Source organism: Mobula birostris, chromosome 24 (genome assembly GCF_030028105.1).
Source record: "Mobula birostris isolate sMobBir1 chromosome 24, sMobBir1.hap1, whole genome shotgun sequence".
NCBI lineage: Eukaryota > Metazoa > Chordata > Chondrichthyes > Myliobatiformes > Myliobatidae > Mobula > Mobula birostris.
In genome coordinates, this window is record NC_092393.1 from 57,167,605 (window position 1) to 57,188,516 (window position 20,912).

General features: G+C 40.4%; 1 protein-coding gene across 7 annotated transcripts in view; it reads left to right on the forward strand.

The window, feature by feature from the left end:
- helz (helicase with zinc finger) overlaps nucleotides 1–20,912 on the forward strand; it is a 343,256-nt gene that overhangs the window by 190,476 nt on the left and 131,868 nt on the right. For all 7 annotated transcript variants that reach the window (XM_072242661.1, XM_072242664.1, XM_072242665.1 and 4 more), the window contains 2 exons: nucleotides 4,384–4,529; nucleotides 8,747–8,894. In XM_072242661.1, coding sequence (XP_072098762.1) covers nucleotides 4,384–4,529; nucleotides 8,747–8,894 — 294 coding nt within the window. The remainder of the gene's footprint in view (nucleotides 1–4,383; nucleotides 4,530–8,746; nucleotides 8,895–20,912) is intronic.

A 20,912-nucleotide genomic window follows, 5' to 3' on the forward strand; every position in this document is an offset into this window, starting at 1 on the left:
TGGATGTATGTGTGATAAATAAACCAGAATCTTAAAAAAAAATCTGAAAGGATATACAGAGAAAGCGAGACATATGAGTAAGGGAGAGATTGAAAACTTTTTTAACTTCAGCTTTTTTCAGTGAATGCCTGTGTTAGTCTCAAAGCTTGTGTAATGGCATATTGGGATCTGATATGAGTTTGGACATGGCAACAGAATTTTGACTGATGTGAAATTACGAAAGGAGAGCCAAAGGGTTAAGTGTAACAGCCATGGTGGAGGATTTCAGTAGTAGATGGGCTGAAGGAGTTCAGAGTCAGATAACAATCTCGAGGGGAAAATAGTTTCAGAGCATGAACTATGTCAGTTTGACAAGGTTGCAAACAGTTTAGAGACACAAGACAACAGGTGCTACAATAGAGCAATATAGAGTCTCCTGGAAAAGCTCAGCATTCGACCTTTGGCAAACAGTTTAGTTCAGTTTCAGACAGTTGTTGTGTTGGATGAATTCAGTAGGGAGATTTTGATGGAGACTGAAGATGAATACTGTAGATTTCCCAATGTCCTGGAAAAAATTTCTGCCCATTCATTACAGATGATGGACTGACAGTCCAAAATCTGAGAGAGCCAATTGAGCAGGGAGTAAAGTGAAATGAGGTTGTGTCAATTGGAAACCAATGCCATATTTTTAAACACAATATTGTGTATAGATCTCTCTGACTGAAGGGTGATAGAGAGTAACAAAGTTTCACCAGATTGACACTTGAAATGACAGGATTTCCTGAGAAGAAGGGTGAAGTGGACTGGATTTAGAAGGGAGAGAGCTGGTTTCACTAAGATATATAAAATTCATAAGGGAATTGACAAGGTGAATGAGGTGTTGATGTTACACTGTGAGATGTCCAGAACCAGAGTCAGAGTCTCCAATGAGAAGGTAGAACATAAGAACATAAGGAACTGGAGCAGGCCATCTGGCCCTTCGAGCCTGCTCCGCCATTCAATAAGATCATGGCTGATCTGACCATGGACTCATCTGTACCTACCTGCCTTTTCCCCAGAACCCTTAATTCAAGACAAGAATCAGGAGAAGTATCTTTGAAATTCTCATACTAGGAGGACAGTGGAAGCTTAGTTGCTAAGTCCGGTCAAGAAAGACTCAGATTGATGTAATTTTTTTTCTGTTAAGGGAAATGGCGTGAAAATGAGACTGACATAAAAGATCAACCCATGATCTTGTTACATGGCGAAGCAAGCACAAGGGGTTCAGATATTAGATTAGCTTTATTTGTCAGATGTACGTCAAAACATAGAGTGAAATACATTGTTTGTGTTCATGACCACTGCAGTCTGAGGACGTGCTGGGGGCAGTCCGACAGTGTCGCCATTCTTCCAGTACCAACAGAGCACGTCCACACCTTACTACCCAAGCATGTTTGGAATACCTATGGGAGGAAGCAGGAGTATGCGGAGGAAACCTTGATGGCCACTGGGAGAATGTACGAACTCCATGCAGGCAGTGTCAGAATTGATCCCAGATCACTGGCGCTGTGTAGTGTTATGATAACCGTTACGCTACTGTGCCATCATGTGTCTGCAAACCTTCACTCATTTTTAAACACTGACCACAGCACTTCATAATATTGCTAGTGTCCTGTGTACAGTAATACTACTGGCATTGATGCTGCAAACAGATGCACAAGATCAACAATAGCAAAATTTTGATTGTAAACTATGTTGTCAAAAGTTCAAAGTAACTTTATCATCCAAGTATGTATACGTCACTATATACTACCTTAAGATTCATTTTCTTGCAGGCATTCACATTAGAATTAGGAAGTACAATAGAATCAATGACAAACTACACTGAATGCTGTAGTAGAATGTCATTGTATGCTTGCTATTGCTGCACCAGAAAAGACTTCCAGTAATTAGAATAAAAGAATTTTGAAAAGCTATTAAAATAGATGGCTATGTTTTAAAGATGTTTGATATTTTGTCCGAGGATTTACACATGGTTTTGAGCTTATGAAATTTTAGAGTTTTAGAAAGCAATACGTTCTACAGAGCATTCCTGGTCCTTTTCGCTCCAAATGTGCATAGTTTTACATTCCTTAAAGTTACTATATGGGATAATTGGCTAATATAATTTTTTATTTGCACAATTTGTCTTCTTTTACACATTGCTTGTCAGTTTTTGTTTATAATTTTTCTTAAATTTTATTTATACGTGTATTTGTTTATTAATCCCAAGGTAGTATATTGGAACATACCATATGCTTGCTTTGATCATAAATTTACTTTGGATTTTTACGCTTTGAACTTTTCAAAGCAATTCGAAAGGTGGACTGCCAGAGCACCTGTATATAAAGCTGGTCCATGCTACTGTCTGAGAGTTTAATTGATCTCAGGTTGATATTTGATAAGAATGGAATTTCAAGGAAACTCCAGAAGGAAGGGTGAAAAGTTACTTGCTTCTTTTCTGTTGTGTTACTCCTCCTAGTGTTACCAACTAGAGAATGGCATTAATTTTGGAGAAGAGTTGTTGTCAACTGTTACCTCACAGGGCCTTAAAGTTGTTTGGACAGAGACTGCTAAGGTCATTAAATAGATTATGGTTTCTTTCAAGCGAAGAAATCACATTTTCTTGACAGACTGCCACTGAGGTTAGTTACAGCCCTTCTCATTACCATGCAGAGAGTTCTTTTTTAAACAGTAAGTTTGGCTGAAGATGGCTGTCTACACCATTGTTGCTTCTCGATTTACTTCTCTGCAATTAGAATAATTTACCAGATTACATGGTATTTATCCTTCTGTGGATTTCTTCATGCTTAATAATTCAAGGTGGCAGTCTTCATAGACTGTAATTGTTAAATGTCACCTTTACTGTCAAGCAGTTCTGAAATTATAAAGGCGGGGATATAGGTTCTGCAGTATTTAGACATCCCTTTGATCGTGTACTTTTAAGAATGCTTAATGACTGACAGTTCTCAATGAAAAGTACTTTGATTCATGTCAGCATTGTACCATTTCCTAAACAGACTGTTTCTTCTCAATGGTAAAAAAGATAATTGAAACCCACTCATGTTGCATTCCTTTCCTTTGAATTCCTTTTATTTCAAGATTCAAGATTACTTAATGTAGTTTCCAGTATACAAGTGTAAAGGAGAACAAAATAATTACTCTGGATCTGATGCAACACGAAAAAAGCACAATAAGATAAAGAACACAAAAATAATTAAAATGAACAATAAATATAAATGCATAAGTTAGCTTGTCTTCATTGATTATATGTCCATAAAGTGACACTTGACACAGAAGTGTCTGTAAAAAGGGGGACTGACAGAAAATAATAAAGTAGAGGTATTAAAATTTGTAATATACAGTGCTTATAAAAAGTATTCACCCTCCTTGGAAGTTTTGGAAGTTTTCATGTTTTATTATTTTACAATGTTGAATCACAGTGGATTTAATTGGGGCTACTGCACAGGACTGAAAGAATCTGCAGAAGGTTGTAAATGTAGTCAGTTCATTTGGGCACCAGCCTCAAAGTACCCAGGACGTTTTTAAGGAGTGGTGTCTCAGAAAGGTAGCATTCATTATTAAGGACCTCCAGCACCCAGGGCATGCCCTTTTCTCACTGTTACCATCAGGTAGGAGATACAGAAGCCTGAAGGCGCACACTCAGAGATTCAGGAACAGCTTCTTCCCCTCTGCCATCCGATTCCTAAATGGACATTGAAGCTTTGGACGCGACCTCGCTTTTTTTAAGTATACAGTATTTCTGTTTTGCACATTTAAAAAAATCTATTCAATATACGTAATTGATTTACTTGTTTATTATTATGCTTTATTTTATTTTATTTATTTATTATTTTTTTCTCTCTGCTAGATTATGTATTGCATTGAACTGCTGCTGCTAAGTTAACAAATTTCACATCACATGGTGGTGATAATAAATCTGATTCTGATTTTTGACACTGATCAACAGAAAAATACTCTTTTGTGTCAAAATGAAAACAGATCTCTACAAAGTGTCCTAAATTAATTACAAATATAAAACATAAAATAATTGATTGTGTAAGTATTCACTCCCCTCCTTTAATATGACATACCAAATCATTGCTTGTGCAGTCATTTGGTTTTAAGACGTCCTGCCAAAGGGTTTCGGTCCGAAACGTCGACTGTACTCGTTTGCATAGATGCTGTCTGGCCTGCTGAGTTCCTCCAGCATTTTGTGTGTTTTCCACTATGATTAAATGTTGTGAAATAATAAAACATGAAAACTTCCAAGGGGAGGTGAATACATTTTATAGGCACTGAGCAGGAATGAAGCTGTTTTCTTGCAATTTTTTTTCTGATTGATGTATAATTAAAAATAACTACCATCTGCTTTACTATTTGCAGCTTAGTCCTTTTGTATACAGTGAATTTGCCCGGGAAAGGAATCTTCATGTTTCTTTGCTTGATCGTCTTTATGAACACTACCCTACAGAATTTCCATGCCGAATACTACTGTGTGAAAACTATCGTTCCCATGAAGCTATAATCAAGTAGGTATTTCGAAATTCCAAGTATTCTTGGTGTTTGATTCATTTGAATTGGTTGGTGGTATTGTCAGAAGAGGCTTTACAATCAGTACCCAATCTTAAACAATGAACAAGAAGGAATTTTGAGTTGCTATCTGTGACTGAGGGAACTGAACGAATTTGCAGTAAGTGTCTTTACATCTGGATCTTCACTGATGTTATTGCATCTTTGTCGCTAAGGTTAGCATTATAGAGTTTTTAAAACATTACTGATGATGACCAATCTCTCCAATCCAGCCAGGTTATTTTGCTGTTAGTGTTAAAAGCATGGATGTAATACCAATTCTAAAGTAGGGGACATTAAAAGTTAATAGCTATTACCTTAGGGGTATAATGGAGCACAATTGAAAGAATATGCATTTTACTGTACTGAATTAATGCCAAAGCTGAGATTAGTGAACACGCACTTAACATAAATCTTTCATCACCTACAAAAGTGCAGAGCCCAGTGTAATCATACAGTTCTAAAATGAGTGCAGGATTTCCGAACACTTAACCCTGGCATGTTATCCAGCAATTGTCATAGAAGACATATTTGCTTTCAAGATTTATCATGTCCTATATTCAGATATTCCATTTTATTGGTAGTTTAACTTTTTAATTAGCATTTAATTTAAAATTCATGGTAGCGTAACAGTTAGCATAACACTGCTCTAGTGCCAGAGACGCGGGAAACAATTCCCAGCTCTGTCTGTAAGGGGCCTGTACTTTCTTCCTGTGACTCCGTGGCTTCCTCTGGGTACTCCGGTTTCCTCCCACATTCCAAAGACTAGTAGGTTAATTGGTCACATGGGTGTAATTGGGTGGCACGGACTCATTGGGCCATAAGAGACTGTTACCTTGCTGTATCTATAAATACAAATGATATTTTAAAAGTGTCATGCTTGTGATTAAACATAACTAGTTTTGATAAGCAAGAGAAAATCTGTAGATGCTGGAAATCCAAAGCAACACACACAAAATGCTGGAGGAACTCAGCAGGCCAGGCAGCATCTAGGAAAAGAGTACAGTTGACATTTTGGGCTGAGACCCTTCATCAGGACTAGGGAAAAACATGAGGATTCAGAGTAAGAAAGTGGGGGGAGTGGAGGAAGACCCGCAAGGTGATAGGTGAAACGAGAGAGGGGTGGTGAAGTAAAGAGCTGGGAAGTTCATGGTGAAAGAGATACAGAGCTGGAGAAGGGGGAATCTGATAGGAGAGGACTGAAGTCCATGGAAGAATGAAAAGTGGGAGGAACACCAGAGGGCGGTGATAGGTAAGGAGATAAGATGAGAGAGGGCGTGGAGGGTGTTACATATCCCGTGAGCATGATGTAATTATCTTGTGAGTTTGATGTAATTAACTTGTGAGCATTATGTCACGTGATGGGCATGATGTAATTGTCTCATGATAGGGGGTGATGTGATGTCACGTGATGTCATGGTATAAAAGAAAAGCCTGCCACTGTGACGCAGTTCTCATTTTTATTTTTGGTGCAATGTTGTTATTGCCGGTCGGATGGTTTGGAGACGCCACTGGTTTTGCTTGTTGCACATTTATTTTCCCCTTACCGTCCAGTATCGGAGAGTGAAGACATTACCAGCGTTATCTAAACCCAAAGGATTGGGTAAAGTTAACGTCGTTCAGCGTCTTGGGAATGATCGACCTTTTTGAATTTTTGTTCGGGAATTGTAGCATGCACATTTGAGTTAAACCCCTGCAAGGTCGGGAAGGTTTGTGCAGTGACCACCCTCCAGCCAAAAGGTCAGTTCGTTTAGGACACTTTATTTCTTCATGATTTCTTCGGACAAGGCAGCTCTCAGCTGTGATCGTCAGATTCGTCATTACTTCGAAAGAATCGTTGTTTCGGGGAAGTCTCTCCTTAATGACTGAAAAATCACTTGGACTTTTGAATTATCACTTTAAGTCTGTGCTTGGATGAGAACTTGTTAAGAACAGTTTATAAGTTTGACTGTTTGTTCGATATAGATGCATAACAGCATTAACTTTCGTTTAAGTTAGTCGTTGGTTTATTTTTAGATGTTTTGAGTAGAGGTTAATAAATTTCGTTGTTTATTTATAAAAACCTGACTCTTGTTTCATATCCATTGCTGCTGATTACCACACACAAACCAATCAAACAAAAGGAATTGATTATTTCCCCTTTATCAATCAGATATAGACGCATAACAGCGTTAACTTCCGTTTAAATTAGTCGTTTGTTTACTTTTCAATGTTTTTGAGTCGAGGTTAATAAATTTAATTGTTTATTTATAAAAACCTGACTCAGTTTCATATCCAGCAGCAATGGATATGAAACTGAGTCAGGTGTTTATAAATAAACAACGAAATTTATTAACCTCTACTCAAAAACATCGAGAAGTAAATGAACTAACTTAAACGGAAGTTAACAGTTATGCGTCTATATCGAATAAACAGTCAAACTTATAAACTGTTCTTAACGAGTTCTCATCCAAGCACAGACTTAAAGTGATAAATTCAAAGGCCCAAGTGGTTTTTCAGTCATTAAGGAGAGACTTCCCCGAAACAACGACTCCTTCGAAGTAATGACGAATCTGATGATCACAGCTGAGAGATGCCTTGTCTGAAGAAATCACGAAGAAATAAAGTGTCCTAAAGGAACTGACCTTTTGGCTGGAGGGTGGTCACTGCACAAACCTTCCCGACCTTGCAGGGGTTTAACTCAAATGTGCATGCTTCAATTCCCGAATGAAAATTCAAAAAGAGCGATCATTCCCAAGACGCCGAACGACGTTAACTTTACCCAATCCTTTGGGTTTGGATAACGCTGGTAGTGTCTTCACTCTCCGATACTGAACTGTAAGGGGAAAATAAATGTGCAACAAACAAAACCAGTGGCGTCTCCAAACCATCCGACCGGCAACAGCAATGTTGTATCAAAAATAAAAATGAGAACCGTGTCACAGTAGCGGGCTTTTCTTTTATACCATGCCATCACGTGACAAGGGAAAGACGTGCTTGATGTTGGGATCCCACTGAAGAGATGGCAGAAGTTATGGAGAATTATGTGCTGGATGCAGAGACTGGTGGGGTGGCGGGAGGATGTGCTGAAAGCAGTTGTGTGTGAAATGGAAGAGCTGTGGTTGGGAGTGGCTTTGATGGTGGAGGACGGTAAGCCCCTTTCTTTGAAGAAGGAGAACACCTCCTTAGTTCCAGAATAAAACTCCTCATCCTGAGAGCAGATGCTGCGGAGAAAGAGGAATTGAGAAAAGGGGATTGTGTTTTTACAAGTACAGTGGAAAGAGGTATAGTCCAGGTAGTTGTGAGAATCAGTGGGTTTATAATAGACATCAGTAGATAAGCTGTCTCTAGAGATAGAGACAGAGAGATAGAAAAAGGAGAGGAAGATGTCGGAAATGGACCAGGTAAATTTGAGGGCAGGTTGGAGTAACCCATTCTCTAATGGATTTACTGTGTTTTAATTTGTTGACATTGCTGTATCTGTTATCTGGATAATCTCTCTAAATCCTCAAAGCCTATCTTTTCAATCTTTATCGGGGTATCAAATTGCTCTATATGCATTGTAATGCACTCTGGCAGTTATCAAATTAAAATGACTAAATAATTACAAACTGTTCATATTAATTAATTTTTGGCTGTATTTTGTGCTCCTCACAAGGGCTAAAATATTTTCAAATTCACTACTATACATATTGTAAAGGATTGGCAGAAATTGCAGTAATTACATTTCTGCTCTGTTTATGAGATTATGATTTGCATCTTTACCCAGCTGATTAAAGAACTTAAACACTAGGGCTTTATGTTCTGAATTGACTGTTCAGATATACTTAAGTTAACAAAATATGACTGATACTTTAATGTTAATGAGATATGTGCTACATTTAGGTGTGACCTCATGACTGTAATGCACTATTAAGGTTAAATCAATTTATTGTTCTCATGGGATAACGTTAACAAAAAAAACATGAAAATATTTGAATTATTTTTGAAATGCAACAGTGAGACATGAAATGTAAAGCTAAATTTGATTGAAATTCAATTGAAAGTTAGCTGGAGGATTGCACTTTTCTTTTGGTTCGAAGTAATGAATAATTTTGAGATAGTTTGCTCTAAGTTGGAGTATGATAAAGACCATGTGAGATGCACGATTTTCCAGAGGTTCTGACAATTGATTTTGAACATATTCATTCTATTTTAGTTACACTTCAGAACTATTCTATGAAGGTAAGTTGATGGCCAGTGGAAAGCAACCAGCACACAAAGATTTCTATCCATTAACGTTCTTCACAGCCCGAGGAGAAGATGTACAGGAGAAAAATAGCACTGCTTTCTACAACAATTCTGAGGTCAGTGGAGAAAAGACTTGATATTTGCATTTCTGCTGATTAGGAGATGTTGTGTCAGTCGTTGTTATATCTTCAATTGACCCTTTTTGTGATACTACAACGATTGTAGGATGTTACTTGCAACCACATTTACCATACGAGCTTGAAATTAGTGAAGTTGACCTTTCAGCAGACTAAAATGGTTATGACATACTAATGTATTTTTTTAGAGAAATTCTGAGATTGAATGTATAGGTATAATAATTATTACATTGATGTTATAAGGGAGTCACTGGCATGACCACCATTTATTATTTGTCTATAATTGCCTGTAGAAAAGGTGGTGGGAAACCACTGCCCTGAAGTACTGGAGACTATTTGATGAAAATAAATCTTCAGTATGAAATGGCTCTTTAAGTCCAACTGGCTGACTTGCAAGGCAGTTAGGGATCAACTGTGTTGAAAATATGGCTTCCATATAGTTCACCTATCATGACCATTTCATTATGATTTGGTGTGTGTAACAAATAAAGCTAATCCCTATATTAACCTCTAACTTCATTTTTTATATAATTCTTTATAATTGTTGAATGTTGTTTTGTGTTGCATGTCATGCCCTGACCAACACATCACAGCAAATTCCTAATACATGCACTGTACAATATGTATATGGCCAATTAAGTTGATCCTCGATCATTCTCTCCACTGAGTGCTTGCAGACTTGGGCAGGGTGGGGAAACCCATTTAAGGCTGATCTTGTTCTTCTGTGGATGGGCATTGAGCCTGAAGTCAGTGGCAGTGTTGAACCAGGTGGCTTTTAAAGACAACCTATCAGTCCCATGAATGCACCATTAAATTTCGTATTTATTTCCTGACCTGGATTGAAAGTCCAGGATGGGGAATGATTCCTGATTATTAGTGCAGTTCTCTGGATTACTGAACATAATAGATCCTGTAGATGCTGGAAATCTTGAGCAACGTGCACAAAATGCTTGAGGAATTCAACAGATCAGGCAGCATCTATGGATGTTTTGGGCTGAGGCCCTTCAGGACTGAAAAAGGAGGTGGCAAAAGCCAGATTAAGAAGGTGGGGAAGGGGAATGAGTAAATGCTGGAAGGGATAGATGAAACCAGGTGAGTGGGTGGGAGAGGGAGGTGAAGTAGGAAACTGGGAGGAGGTAGTTGGAAGAGATGAAGGGCTGAAGAAGAAATCTGATGGAGAGGACAGTGGACCATGGAAGAAAAGGGAGGAGGAGGGGATCCCAAGGAACATGATGGCAGGAGAATGGGTGAGAGGGGAACCAGAGTGGGGAATGGAAAAAGAAGTTGGGGTGGGGGAGAAATAGAGAAATTGGTGTTCATGCCGTTAAGTTGGAGGCTACTCAAACAGAATATGCTGTGTTGCTCCTCCAGCCTGAGTGTGGCCTCATTGTGGGGGCTGTAGAGGAAGGGAAATTGACATGATGGAATGGGAAACCAACTTGTTGGAATTGAAATCCTTTGCAATACAATTATACCCCATGTGAATGCACTGTTCTATTCTAAGATCTTACAGCTTGACTATCACCTTTGATCACAGCAATTTTTAAATTCCAATTTCTCTCCTTCCTCAGAGGGTACTAAGATGTGCAATTATAATTCTGTCGATGCAAGGAGCCCTTACAACATCATTCACATAATCATAAAATTATATTTTATGATCTTGCAGTGATCTATTTGTAGCCTGCATAAGTTGGACACTGTGCTTACTTGCATGATAATGCAGCACTCCAGGTTTGCCTCTCTGTCCCCCAGTGAGCGAGAGCAAGCTCAGATAGGTGGGAAATCTCATTTGGAGCTGATTCAGTCCTCCTTGATGAGCACTGAGGCGGAGATCACTGAGCCCTGTTATGTATGTGACCTTGAGACTTTCCTGGTGAGTACGGTTCATGGGGAAAATACATTTACCTCAGGATTCAAAAGTGGTTTCCTGTATGGCCTTTGCAATATATCCAGAGGAGCTGCTTTTCCAAAACTGAGATTCTAATAGATTATAAAATAAATGCTTGGGAATTGATAATTTCACTGATCTATTTGCCCATTGTGTCTGGATTTGTATCAACAAACAAGGACCATATCCTCAAATGAAAGAATCACCAATGAAATATTTTTCTTTTGTATTTGTTTAGTACAAATATAATAATTTCCCTGCCAATCTGAATCACTGTGTGCTAGACAAAGGAGTAAATGACCTATTAAAGTAACAATCAGCAAGCCAGCATGGTACAGCTGAAAATGGTAACAGTTGGTTCATCTCATTCCTATTTTTTTATATCACTATTTCATTGTTGAATGAAAAGGCTGCATGATATTCTGAGTACATTGTATTCATTATTAGTTCCAAGGTTGGAGTTGGTGGCCTTAAGGCAGAAAGGGACATTAATAAATAGTCTGAAAACTGATGATTATATTTTATTTGATTAAATGACATAGTCCATTTGTTGCCTTCTAAATGTCATTGTTCATTAAGTTTCACAAATTTATAAAGGCGCCTTGGATTTTCATTGAGGCAAAATATAAGTTATGTGTTGCAAGAGAAGTAATTACCCGCCATCGATGCATTTTGATGTGTTTGTTTCTTTGTTGGAGATGCAAGTATATTTCATCATAAAATGCCGGCCTTCTATTAATTGTGGTAAAGCTGCATTCTGCAAAGCACAAAGATGGACAGAAATTGACACTATTTGTTGAACATTGTTAATGTTGTCGAAGTCTGGTAACTTGTTAATATACTGTAGGACCATAAGACATAGCAGAATTAGGCCATTTGGCCCATTGAGTCTGCTCCCCCATTCTGTCGGTGCTGATTTATTATTTCCCTCAACCCCATTCTCCTGCCTTCTCCCCATAACTTTTGACACCCTTACTAATCAAGAACACATCAACCCCTGCTTTAAATATACCCAGCGACCTGGCCTCCATAGCCATCAATGGAAATTAATAAATTAATTCACCACCCTTAACAGTGATGATGTTTGGCAGCATCATACTGAGGGCTGGACAGGTTCTGTGGAGAATTACCAGCTTGCTGCACTGTCCACGTCAGTGCATTCCTAACTGAGGCCTCTGTGTTCTAATGTGAAAGTCAGGAATGCATCTGTTCTCATGTTCGGCCACTGGACTCAGTCTTGAGTTTGTGTTTGAAGCTCAGTTATCCTGAGCTATAGAGGTGGATATAGAGCAGCCATTATAGTTGTGTGATGTATGTCGCCATTCATTTGAGTAGGCTTTGCTGACTTAGATTGAAAAGTTTTTGGTGAATTCTTTATTTTTATTTCAACTTTTTTCAGATGTCTGTGATTGTCAGGGTTATTGGGAAATGGTTTTAAAGGCTCTTGAAAGCTCAAGTTGTCAATAGGCCATCAGGCTGATGCAGAGGCAACTCAGATCTGCTCCATTTCTCAGGGCCTGGACTTTATTTCCTCTTGTGGGGGTACAGAAGGTTAATGTAGTGGCAGGAACAGCTCTGGCTGGGGGTGGGAACCATGAGTGCAAGGAGCAGATTGGGTCAGAACATGTGGTCCAATAAATAGGATAAAAGTTGTTCTACGTGAATGGCACTGCTCAAAAATAGCCAGTAATTGCTTTCTTTGATCATGGTAAGGGGATGACATGCCTGAGGCAGAGCAAAAACTACCTGCTCCTCTTGGAGTATTCCTCTGGGATCTTTGCTGGGTTACTTAATCTTGGACACTATCTTTGAGATATATTACTGCCACTATTTTGCAGTTATATTTTGGACTTAGCAAAATCAGCATTATTATCACTGAGTATGCCATAAAATCTGTTTTTTTGTGGCTGCAGTACAGTGCAAAACATAAAAAGACCATATCCTTTTCTGTAACTATTCTAAAGTTTATATAATGATCACTGTTCTGTAAGTCTTCCTCAAGTGGTACTTTCATTTGGCTCATCTCATTTCCCAGAACAGCTTCAGTAATGACTCTTTACATATTTTACAGTAAGTATATTGGTCAAAAATGTTCTTTTGACCATTTTCAAAAAATAATTGTCCTCTTTGTCACTTATGACAGTTCTGGTGTATTTTAGGACAGTTAAAGTTACTTGTTTTCAAGACTAAAACTGGAGGGCACAGTTTAAGGTGAAATGGAAGAGCTGGGGGGGATATTTTACCCACAAAAAGATTGGGTATATGGAATGAGCTGCCAGATGTGGTGGTAGAGGGAGTTACAGTTACAATGTTTAAGAAGCGTTTGGACAAGTATGAGGATAGGAAGGATATAGAGGGATATGGGTCAAATACAGGAAAATGGGATTTGTTGAGGTAGGTATTTGAGCATGAATACGTCGGGCTATAGGGATTGATTTCACGCTGTACAGCTTGATGACAATTCTGAATAGAGAGTCATAGAGTCACAGAGAAGTATAGCGCGGAAAGAGGCCCTTCAGCCCATCTAGTCCATGACAAAATATTTAAACGGCTTACTCCCATTGACCTGCACCAAGCCATCACCGTCCATACCCCTACTATCCATGTACCTTAGTCTAAATGTTGAAATCGAGCTTGCATGCACCACTTGGGCTGGTAGCTCATTCCACACTCTCATGACCCTCTGAGTGAAGAAGTTTTCCCTCATTTTCCCTTTAAACTACTCACATTTCATCCTTAACCCATGACCTCTGCTTGTAGTACAACCCAACCTTAGTGGAAAAAGTCTGCTTGCATTTGCAGTACCTATACCCCTCATAATTTTGATAACCTCCATCAGGTCTCTGCCCAGTCTTCTATGTTAAAGAATACTGTCCTAACCTGTTCAATCTTTCCTTATAACTCAGATCCCCCAGACCTGGCAACATCCTTATAAATCTTCTCTGTACTCTTTCAACCTTGTTTCCACCTTTTCTGTAGGTAGGTGACGAAAACTGCACGCGTTACTCCAGATTAGGCCCCATAAACATCTTTTTCAACTTCAACATAACATTCTGTCTCCTGTACTCAACACATTTATTTATGAAGGCCAATTTATCAAAAGCTTTCTTTATGACCATGTCAATGAATTATAGACCTATAATCCAAGATCCCTTTGTTTTACCACACTCCTCAGTGCCCTACCATACAATGTGTATGACCTACCCTGGTTGGTCTTACTGAAGAGTAAAATTCTGCACTTAAGACCACTTGTCAGCATTAAATTCCAGCTGCCATTTTTCAGCCCATTTTTACAGCTGATGCAGATCCCTTTGCAAGCTATGTTAGCCTTCCTTAATGTCCACTACCCTCCCAATCTTGGTGTCATCCACAAATTTGCTGAATCCAATTCACCACATTATCATCTAAATCACTGATATAGATGACAAGCAACAAAGGACCCTGCACCGATCCCTGCAACACACCACTGTTCAGAGGCCTCCAGTCAGAGAGGCAACCCTCTACTACCACTCTTTGGCTTCTCACACAAAGCCAGGTCTAGTGCAGTTTACTACTACATCCTGAATGCTGAGCGACTGAACCTTCTTGACCAGCCTCCCATATGGGACTTTGTCAAATGCCTTGCTAAAGTCCATGCAGACAACATCCACGGCCTTGTCTTCATCCACTTTCCTGGTACCTTCCTTGAAAAACTCAGTAAGATTGGTTAGACGTGACCTACCACGCATGAAGCCATACTGACTATACATAATCGGTCCATGTCTATCCAAATGCTTGTATATCCGGTCCTTAGAATACCTTCCAATAACTTTCCCACAACTGATGTCAGACTCTCCAGTCTATAATTATGTTTAGTGAGTTTTTTTAAACAGTGGAACAACTTTGCCTATCCTTCAATCCTCTCTTATAACCACCCGCAACCCCCCCCCGGTCTCCCTGCCCTGTCACTAAGGATGATATAAATATTTCTGCTGGAACCCCGGAAATTTCTACACTTGCCTCCTGTAGGGGCCAAGGAAACACCTTTTCAGGCCCTACGGACTTATCCACCCTGGTTTGCCTCAGGGTAGCAAACACCACCTCCTCTGTAATCTGTACAGGGTCCATGCAATTGATATCAGTTTGCCTCACTTCTATAGACTCCATGTCTATACCTGAGTAAATACAGATGCAAAGAATTCAGTTAAGAACTCTGGTCTTCCAGAGGAATAATTTTGTACCTTACAATCTTTTTGCTCTTAATGTATCTGTGAGATCCCTTGGGATTCTCCTTCAGTTCATCTGCTAGAGCAACTTCATGCCTTCTTTTAGCCCTCCTGATTTCTCTCTTAACTGTTCTCTTGCATTTCTTCTATTCCTTAAGCACCTCATTTGTTCCAACTTGCCTATACAAGCAATACACTTCCTTTTTTCTCTTTCTGTCTTACAACTTGTTACCTTTCCTTCTTACACTTTTATTCTGACAGGCACATGCAAGCTTTGTACTCTCAAAATTTTGTTTTTGAAGGCCTCCCACTTACCAAATACACCTTTGCCAGAAAACAGCCTGTCCCAATTCACACTTGCCAGATCATTTTTGATACGATAAAAATAGGCCTTTCTTTGATGAGAATCTCAACCTGTGAACCAGACCCATCTTTTTGCATATTTGCTTTGAAACTAATGGCATTGTGATCACTGGTTGCAAAATGTTCCCCTACACAAACTTCTGTCACCTGTCCTGTCTCATTCCCTAATAGCAGATCCAGCATCGCACATCCTCTCATTGGGACTTCTACGTACTAATGAAGGAAACTTTCCTGAACACATGTGACCAACTCATTCCATCTGGTTCTTTTTACATTATGGGATTCCCAGTCAACTTGTGGAAAGCTAAGATCACCTACTATAGCAACCTTACCTTTCCTGCAACAGTCTGCAATCTCTTTACAAACTTGTTCCTCGAAATCCCCAGGACTGTTGAGTGGTCTTTAACGTAGCCTCATTAATATGGTCATACCTTCCTCATTTCCCAGTTCCACCCATAATGCCTCACTAGTCGAGTTCTCCAGTCTGTCAGGATGGAGCACTGCTGTGATGTTTTCCTTGGCTAGTAACACCATCACTCCTCCTTTAACTCGAAGCAAGAAGGCTGCGAGTGGAACGGCTTAGGATTTCCGGAGCAAAGACATTTTAGTACTCAGGGTAAAGAGAGGCAAGACTGCGCAGGTGCGTGATGTCAGCCTGTAGAACGGGAAAAGTTTAAAAAGAAGACCGCCATATCCAGCAGGCAGCAGAGTGAGAGGGTAGCAGAGTGGTGGGGCTTTGGCTCAACAGGCTCAGACAGTAACGGGACAAAGCAAGGTAGGTTTATCTGTGTTAATTGCAGAAAGGAAGTATGTGTCTGAGGCCGTTGTTCTGTGCTCAGTGTCAGATGCCGTTGTTCTGTGCTCAGTGTCAGATGTGGGAGGTCCTGGAGTCTCCCAGCCTCCCGAATGGCCATATCTGCACCCAGTGTGTCGAGCTGCAGCTCCTAAGGGACCGCGTTAGGGAACTGGAGTTGCAACTCGATGACCTTCGTCTGGTCAGGGAGAGCGAGGAGGTGATAGAAAGGAGTTATAGGCAGGTGGTCAGACTGGAGCCACGGGAGACAGACAAGTTGGTAACAGTCAGGAGAGGGAACAGGAAGAGTCAGGTACTAGAGAGTACCCCTGTGGTGTTGGGGGGTAGGGGGGAACAGCCTACCTGGGGGAAGCAACAATGGCCATGCCTCTGGCACAGAGTCCAGTCCTGTGGCTCAGAAGGGTAGGGAAAGGAAGAGGAAGGCAGTAGTGATTGGGGACCTTGTAGTTAGGGGGTCAGACAAGCGATTTTGTGGATGCAGGAAAGAAACTCGGATGGTAGTTTGCTTCCCAGGTGCCAGGGTCCGGGATGTTTCAGATCGCGTCCACGATATCCTGCAGTGGGAGGGAGAACAGCCAGAGGTCGTTGTACATATTGGTACCAATGACATAGGTAGGAAAAGGGAAGAGGTCCTGAAAAAAGACTACAGGGAGTTAGGAAGGAAGTTGAGAAGCAGGACCGCAAAGGTAGTAATCTTGGGATTACTGCCTGTGTCACGTGACAGTGAGTATAGGAATAGAATGAGGTGGAGGATAAATGCGTGGCTGAGGGATTGGAGCAGGGGGCAGGGATTCAGGTTTCTGGATCATTGGGACCTCTTTTGGGGCAGGTGTGACCTGTACAAAAAGGACAGTTTGCACTTGCATCCCAGGGGGACCAATATCCTGGCGGGGAGGTTTGCTAAGGCTACTGGGGAGAGTTTAAACTAGAATTGTTGGGGGGAGGGAACTGAACTGAAGAGACTGGGAAAGAGGCAGTTGGCTCACAATTAGAGGAAGCTTGGAGACTGTGTGAGGGAGGATAGACAGGTGATAGAGAAGGGATGCGCTTAGACGGACGGTTTGAGGTGTGTCTATTTTAACACGAGGAGTATTGTGAACAAAGCGGATGAACTTAGATCGTGGATCAGTGCTTGGAGCTATGATGTGGTAGCCATTACAGAGACTTGGATGGCTCAGGGACAGGAATGGTTACTTCAAGTGCCGGGTTTTAGATGTTTCAGAAAGGACAGGGAGGGAGGCAAAAGAGGTGGGGGCGTGGCACTGTTGATCAGAGATAGTGTCATGTCTGCAGAAAAGGTGGACGTCATGGAGGGATTGTCTGCGGAGTCTCTGTGGGTGGAAGTTAGGAACAGGTAGGGGTTAATAACTCTATTGGGTGTTTTTTATAGGCAGCCCAATAGTAGCAGGGATATCGAGGAGCAGATAGGGAAACAGAGCCTGGAAAGGTGTAATAATAACGGAGTTTTCGTGGTGGGAGATTTTAATTTCCCAAATATCGATTGGCACCTCCCTAGAGCAGGGGGTTTAGATGGGGTGGAGTTTGTTAGGTGTGTTCAGGAAAGTTTCTTGACACAATATGTAGTTAAGCCTACAAGAGGAGAGACTATACTTGATTTGGTGTTGGGAAATGAACCTGGTCAGGTGTCAGATCTCTCAATGGGAAAGCAGTTTGGAGATAGTGATCATAATTTTATCTCCTTTACAATAGATTGGAGAGAGATAAGAACAGACAAGTTAGAAAAGTGTTTAATTGGAGTAAGGGGAATTATGAGGCTATCAGGCAGGAACTTGGAAGCTTGAATTGGGAACAGATGTTCCCAGGGAAAGGTACGGAAGGAATGTGGCAAATGTTCAGGGGATATTTGTGTGGAGTTCTGCATAGGTACGTTCCAATGAGACAGGGAAGTTATGGTAGGGTACAGGAACTGTGGTGTACAAAGGCTGTAGTAAATCTAGTCAAGAAGAAAATGAAAGCTTACAAAAGGTTCAGAGAGCTAGGTAATGTTAGAGAACTCGAAGATTATAAGGCTAACAGGAAGGAGCTTAAGAAGGAAATTAGGAGAGCCAGAAGGGGCCGTGAGAAGGCCTTGGCGAGCAGGATTAAGGAAAACTCCAAGGCATTCTACAAGTTTGTGAAGAGCAAGAGGATAAGACGTGAAAGAATAGGACTTTTCAAGTGTGACAGTGGGAAAGTGTGTATGGAACCGGAGGAAATAGCAGAGGTACTTAATGAATACTTTACTTCAGTATTCACTATGGAAAAGGATCTTGCTGATTGTAGTGATGACTTGCAGTGGACGGATAAGCTTGAGCATGTGGATATTAAGAAAGAGGATGTGCTGGAGCTTTTGGAAAGCATCAAGTTGGATAAGTTGCCGGGACCGGATGAGATGTACCCCAGGCTACTGTGGGAGGCGAGAGAGGAGATTGCTGAGCCTCTGGCGATGATCTTTGCATCATCAATGAGGACAGGAGAGGTTCCGGAGGATTGGAGGGTTGCGGATGTTGTTCCCTTATTTAAGAAAGGGAGTAGAGATAGCCCAGGAAGTTATAGACCAGTGAGTCTTACTTCCGTGGTTGGTAAGTTGATGGAGAAGATCCTGAGAGGCAGGATTTATGAACATTTGGAGAGGTATAATATGATTGGGAATAGTCAGCATGGTTTCGTCTTATGAAAATAGGTTGAGTGAACTCAGCCTTTTCTCCTTGGAGCGACGGAGGATGAGAGGTGACCTGATAGAGGTGTATCAGATGATGAGAGGCTTTGATCGTGTGGATCGTCAGAGGCTTTTTCCCGGGGCTGAAGTGGCTGCCACAAGAGGACACAGGTTTAAGGTGCTTGAGAGTAGGTACTGAAGAGATGTCAGGGGTAAGTTTTTACGCAGAGAGTGGTAAGTGCGTGAAATGGGCTGCCGGCAACGGTGGTGGAGGAGGATACGATAGGGTCTTTTCAGAGACTTTTAGATAGATACATGGAGCTTAGAAAAATAGAGGGCTATGGGTAACCCTAGTAATTTCTAAGGTAGGGACATGTTCGGCACAACTTTGTGGTCCAAAGGGCCTGTATTGTGCTGTAGGAAATCCTCTCTTGCCAGTACTGGTGTGTGATTGATTGATCTCATCAATCCATTTATCAACATACACCAGGTCTTCTCCTCACTCCTAACCCCTTCCTTCCTTTCACTTTCTTTGCTTGGACACATTGTATCTGGAATATTTAGTAGCCAGTCCTGCCTCTGGTCATTTCTTCACTATAAGATATATTACCATAACCTCATGATCCCACATGGATAATATTGCATACAAAGCACCATATCATAGATCCTTTACCCTGTCTGCTCCATCCAAAATCATGCTATTTTTTACTTAGTGATTTCTGTGCTTTCCTTTTTTAAATGTTTTTCTTCCCTCCTTTTCATGTGCTTATTAATTTAAAGCCCATCTCATAAAACCAATGAACCTCCTGTCAAAACTGTTCTCTGATAAATTCCTGTAGGAAGCCTATATCTTAACACAGCATAGTATCTGCAAATGAATAGTTGCAGCAAAGTTGCATGAATTGACAGTTGATGTAATTGATTTAAGAGCATCATTTACTAAAATAGACCTCTGCAACTAAAGGCTAGAGAGGGAAGATGTGGAGATGGTCTAAAGTTCCCTCAGCAGACCATCTTTGATATCTCTTAATATTGACTGCCTTTACTGAGTTTTGCTTTCAGAATCTTGAAACTGTTGCTTAGCAATACCCACACAGTGTTTTGAAAAAAATTGTTTAATGCACATTTTAAGTCTTTGTACGCTTGCCAATGCCATTTAAAACTGTTCTTTCAAGACTGCCATTTTCCTTACTGAGCTCTGCTATTTAATGTAGAGAAAAATTCAATTTACTGCATTTGGGTAAACAGGATATTTTAAATTGGCATTTGGTAAATTAAATGGTATTTGATTTTAATACTGATTTAAACAGGCTCTATTACTTTATACATTGAGTAAATGTCTAAAGGAAGCCTCACTTCACTTAATATCTGCCTGTCTATGAGAATCAAGGTACCATTGCAGCTGTTTGGTTCGATTAAACTTAACAGGCGAGGAAACCTCTCATTCTCTGAACCCGCCTCATTATTTCCTGTGTCATTTTGTTTAAGTGCTCCAATGTATTTAATCGTGCATATAATTAGCAATACAGATATGTTGCATAACTACAGGTATGTTTGTATTGAATCACAAAGCCACTAGTTGGATTAAGAATGGTTCATTTGCTCCTGTAGTGTAGTAACTATTAACCATGGTGTCAACTTGCTGGTTATGAACCAGCACTGGGATAATGAATTCATAATCATCATTATTATTATTATTATGTGCCGTGTTCTATGACATAGATGATCATGATCATTATTGTTATTGGCAAATTTTTCAACAGAGGTGATTTGCCATTGCCGTCCTTCTGGGCAGTATCTTTACAAAGAAACAAAGAAAACCTACAGCACAATACAGGCCCTTCAGCCCACAAAGCTGTGCCGAACATGTCCTTACCTTAGAAATTGCCTAGGGTTACCCATAGCCCTGTTCTCTTTATGAGCTCCATGTACCTGTCCAGGAGACTCTTAAAAGACCCTATCATATCCGCCTCCACCACTGTCGCCGCCAGCCAATTCCACGCACTCACCACTCTCTGCGTAAAAAAAAAAAAACTTAGCCCTGACATCTCTTCAGTACCTGCTTCCA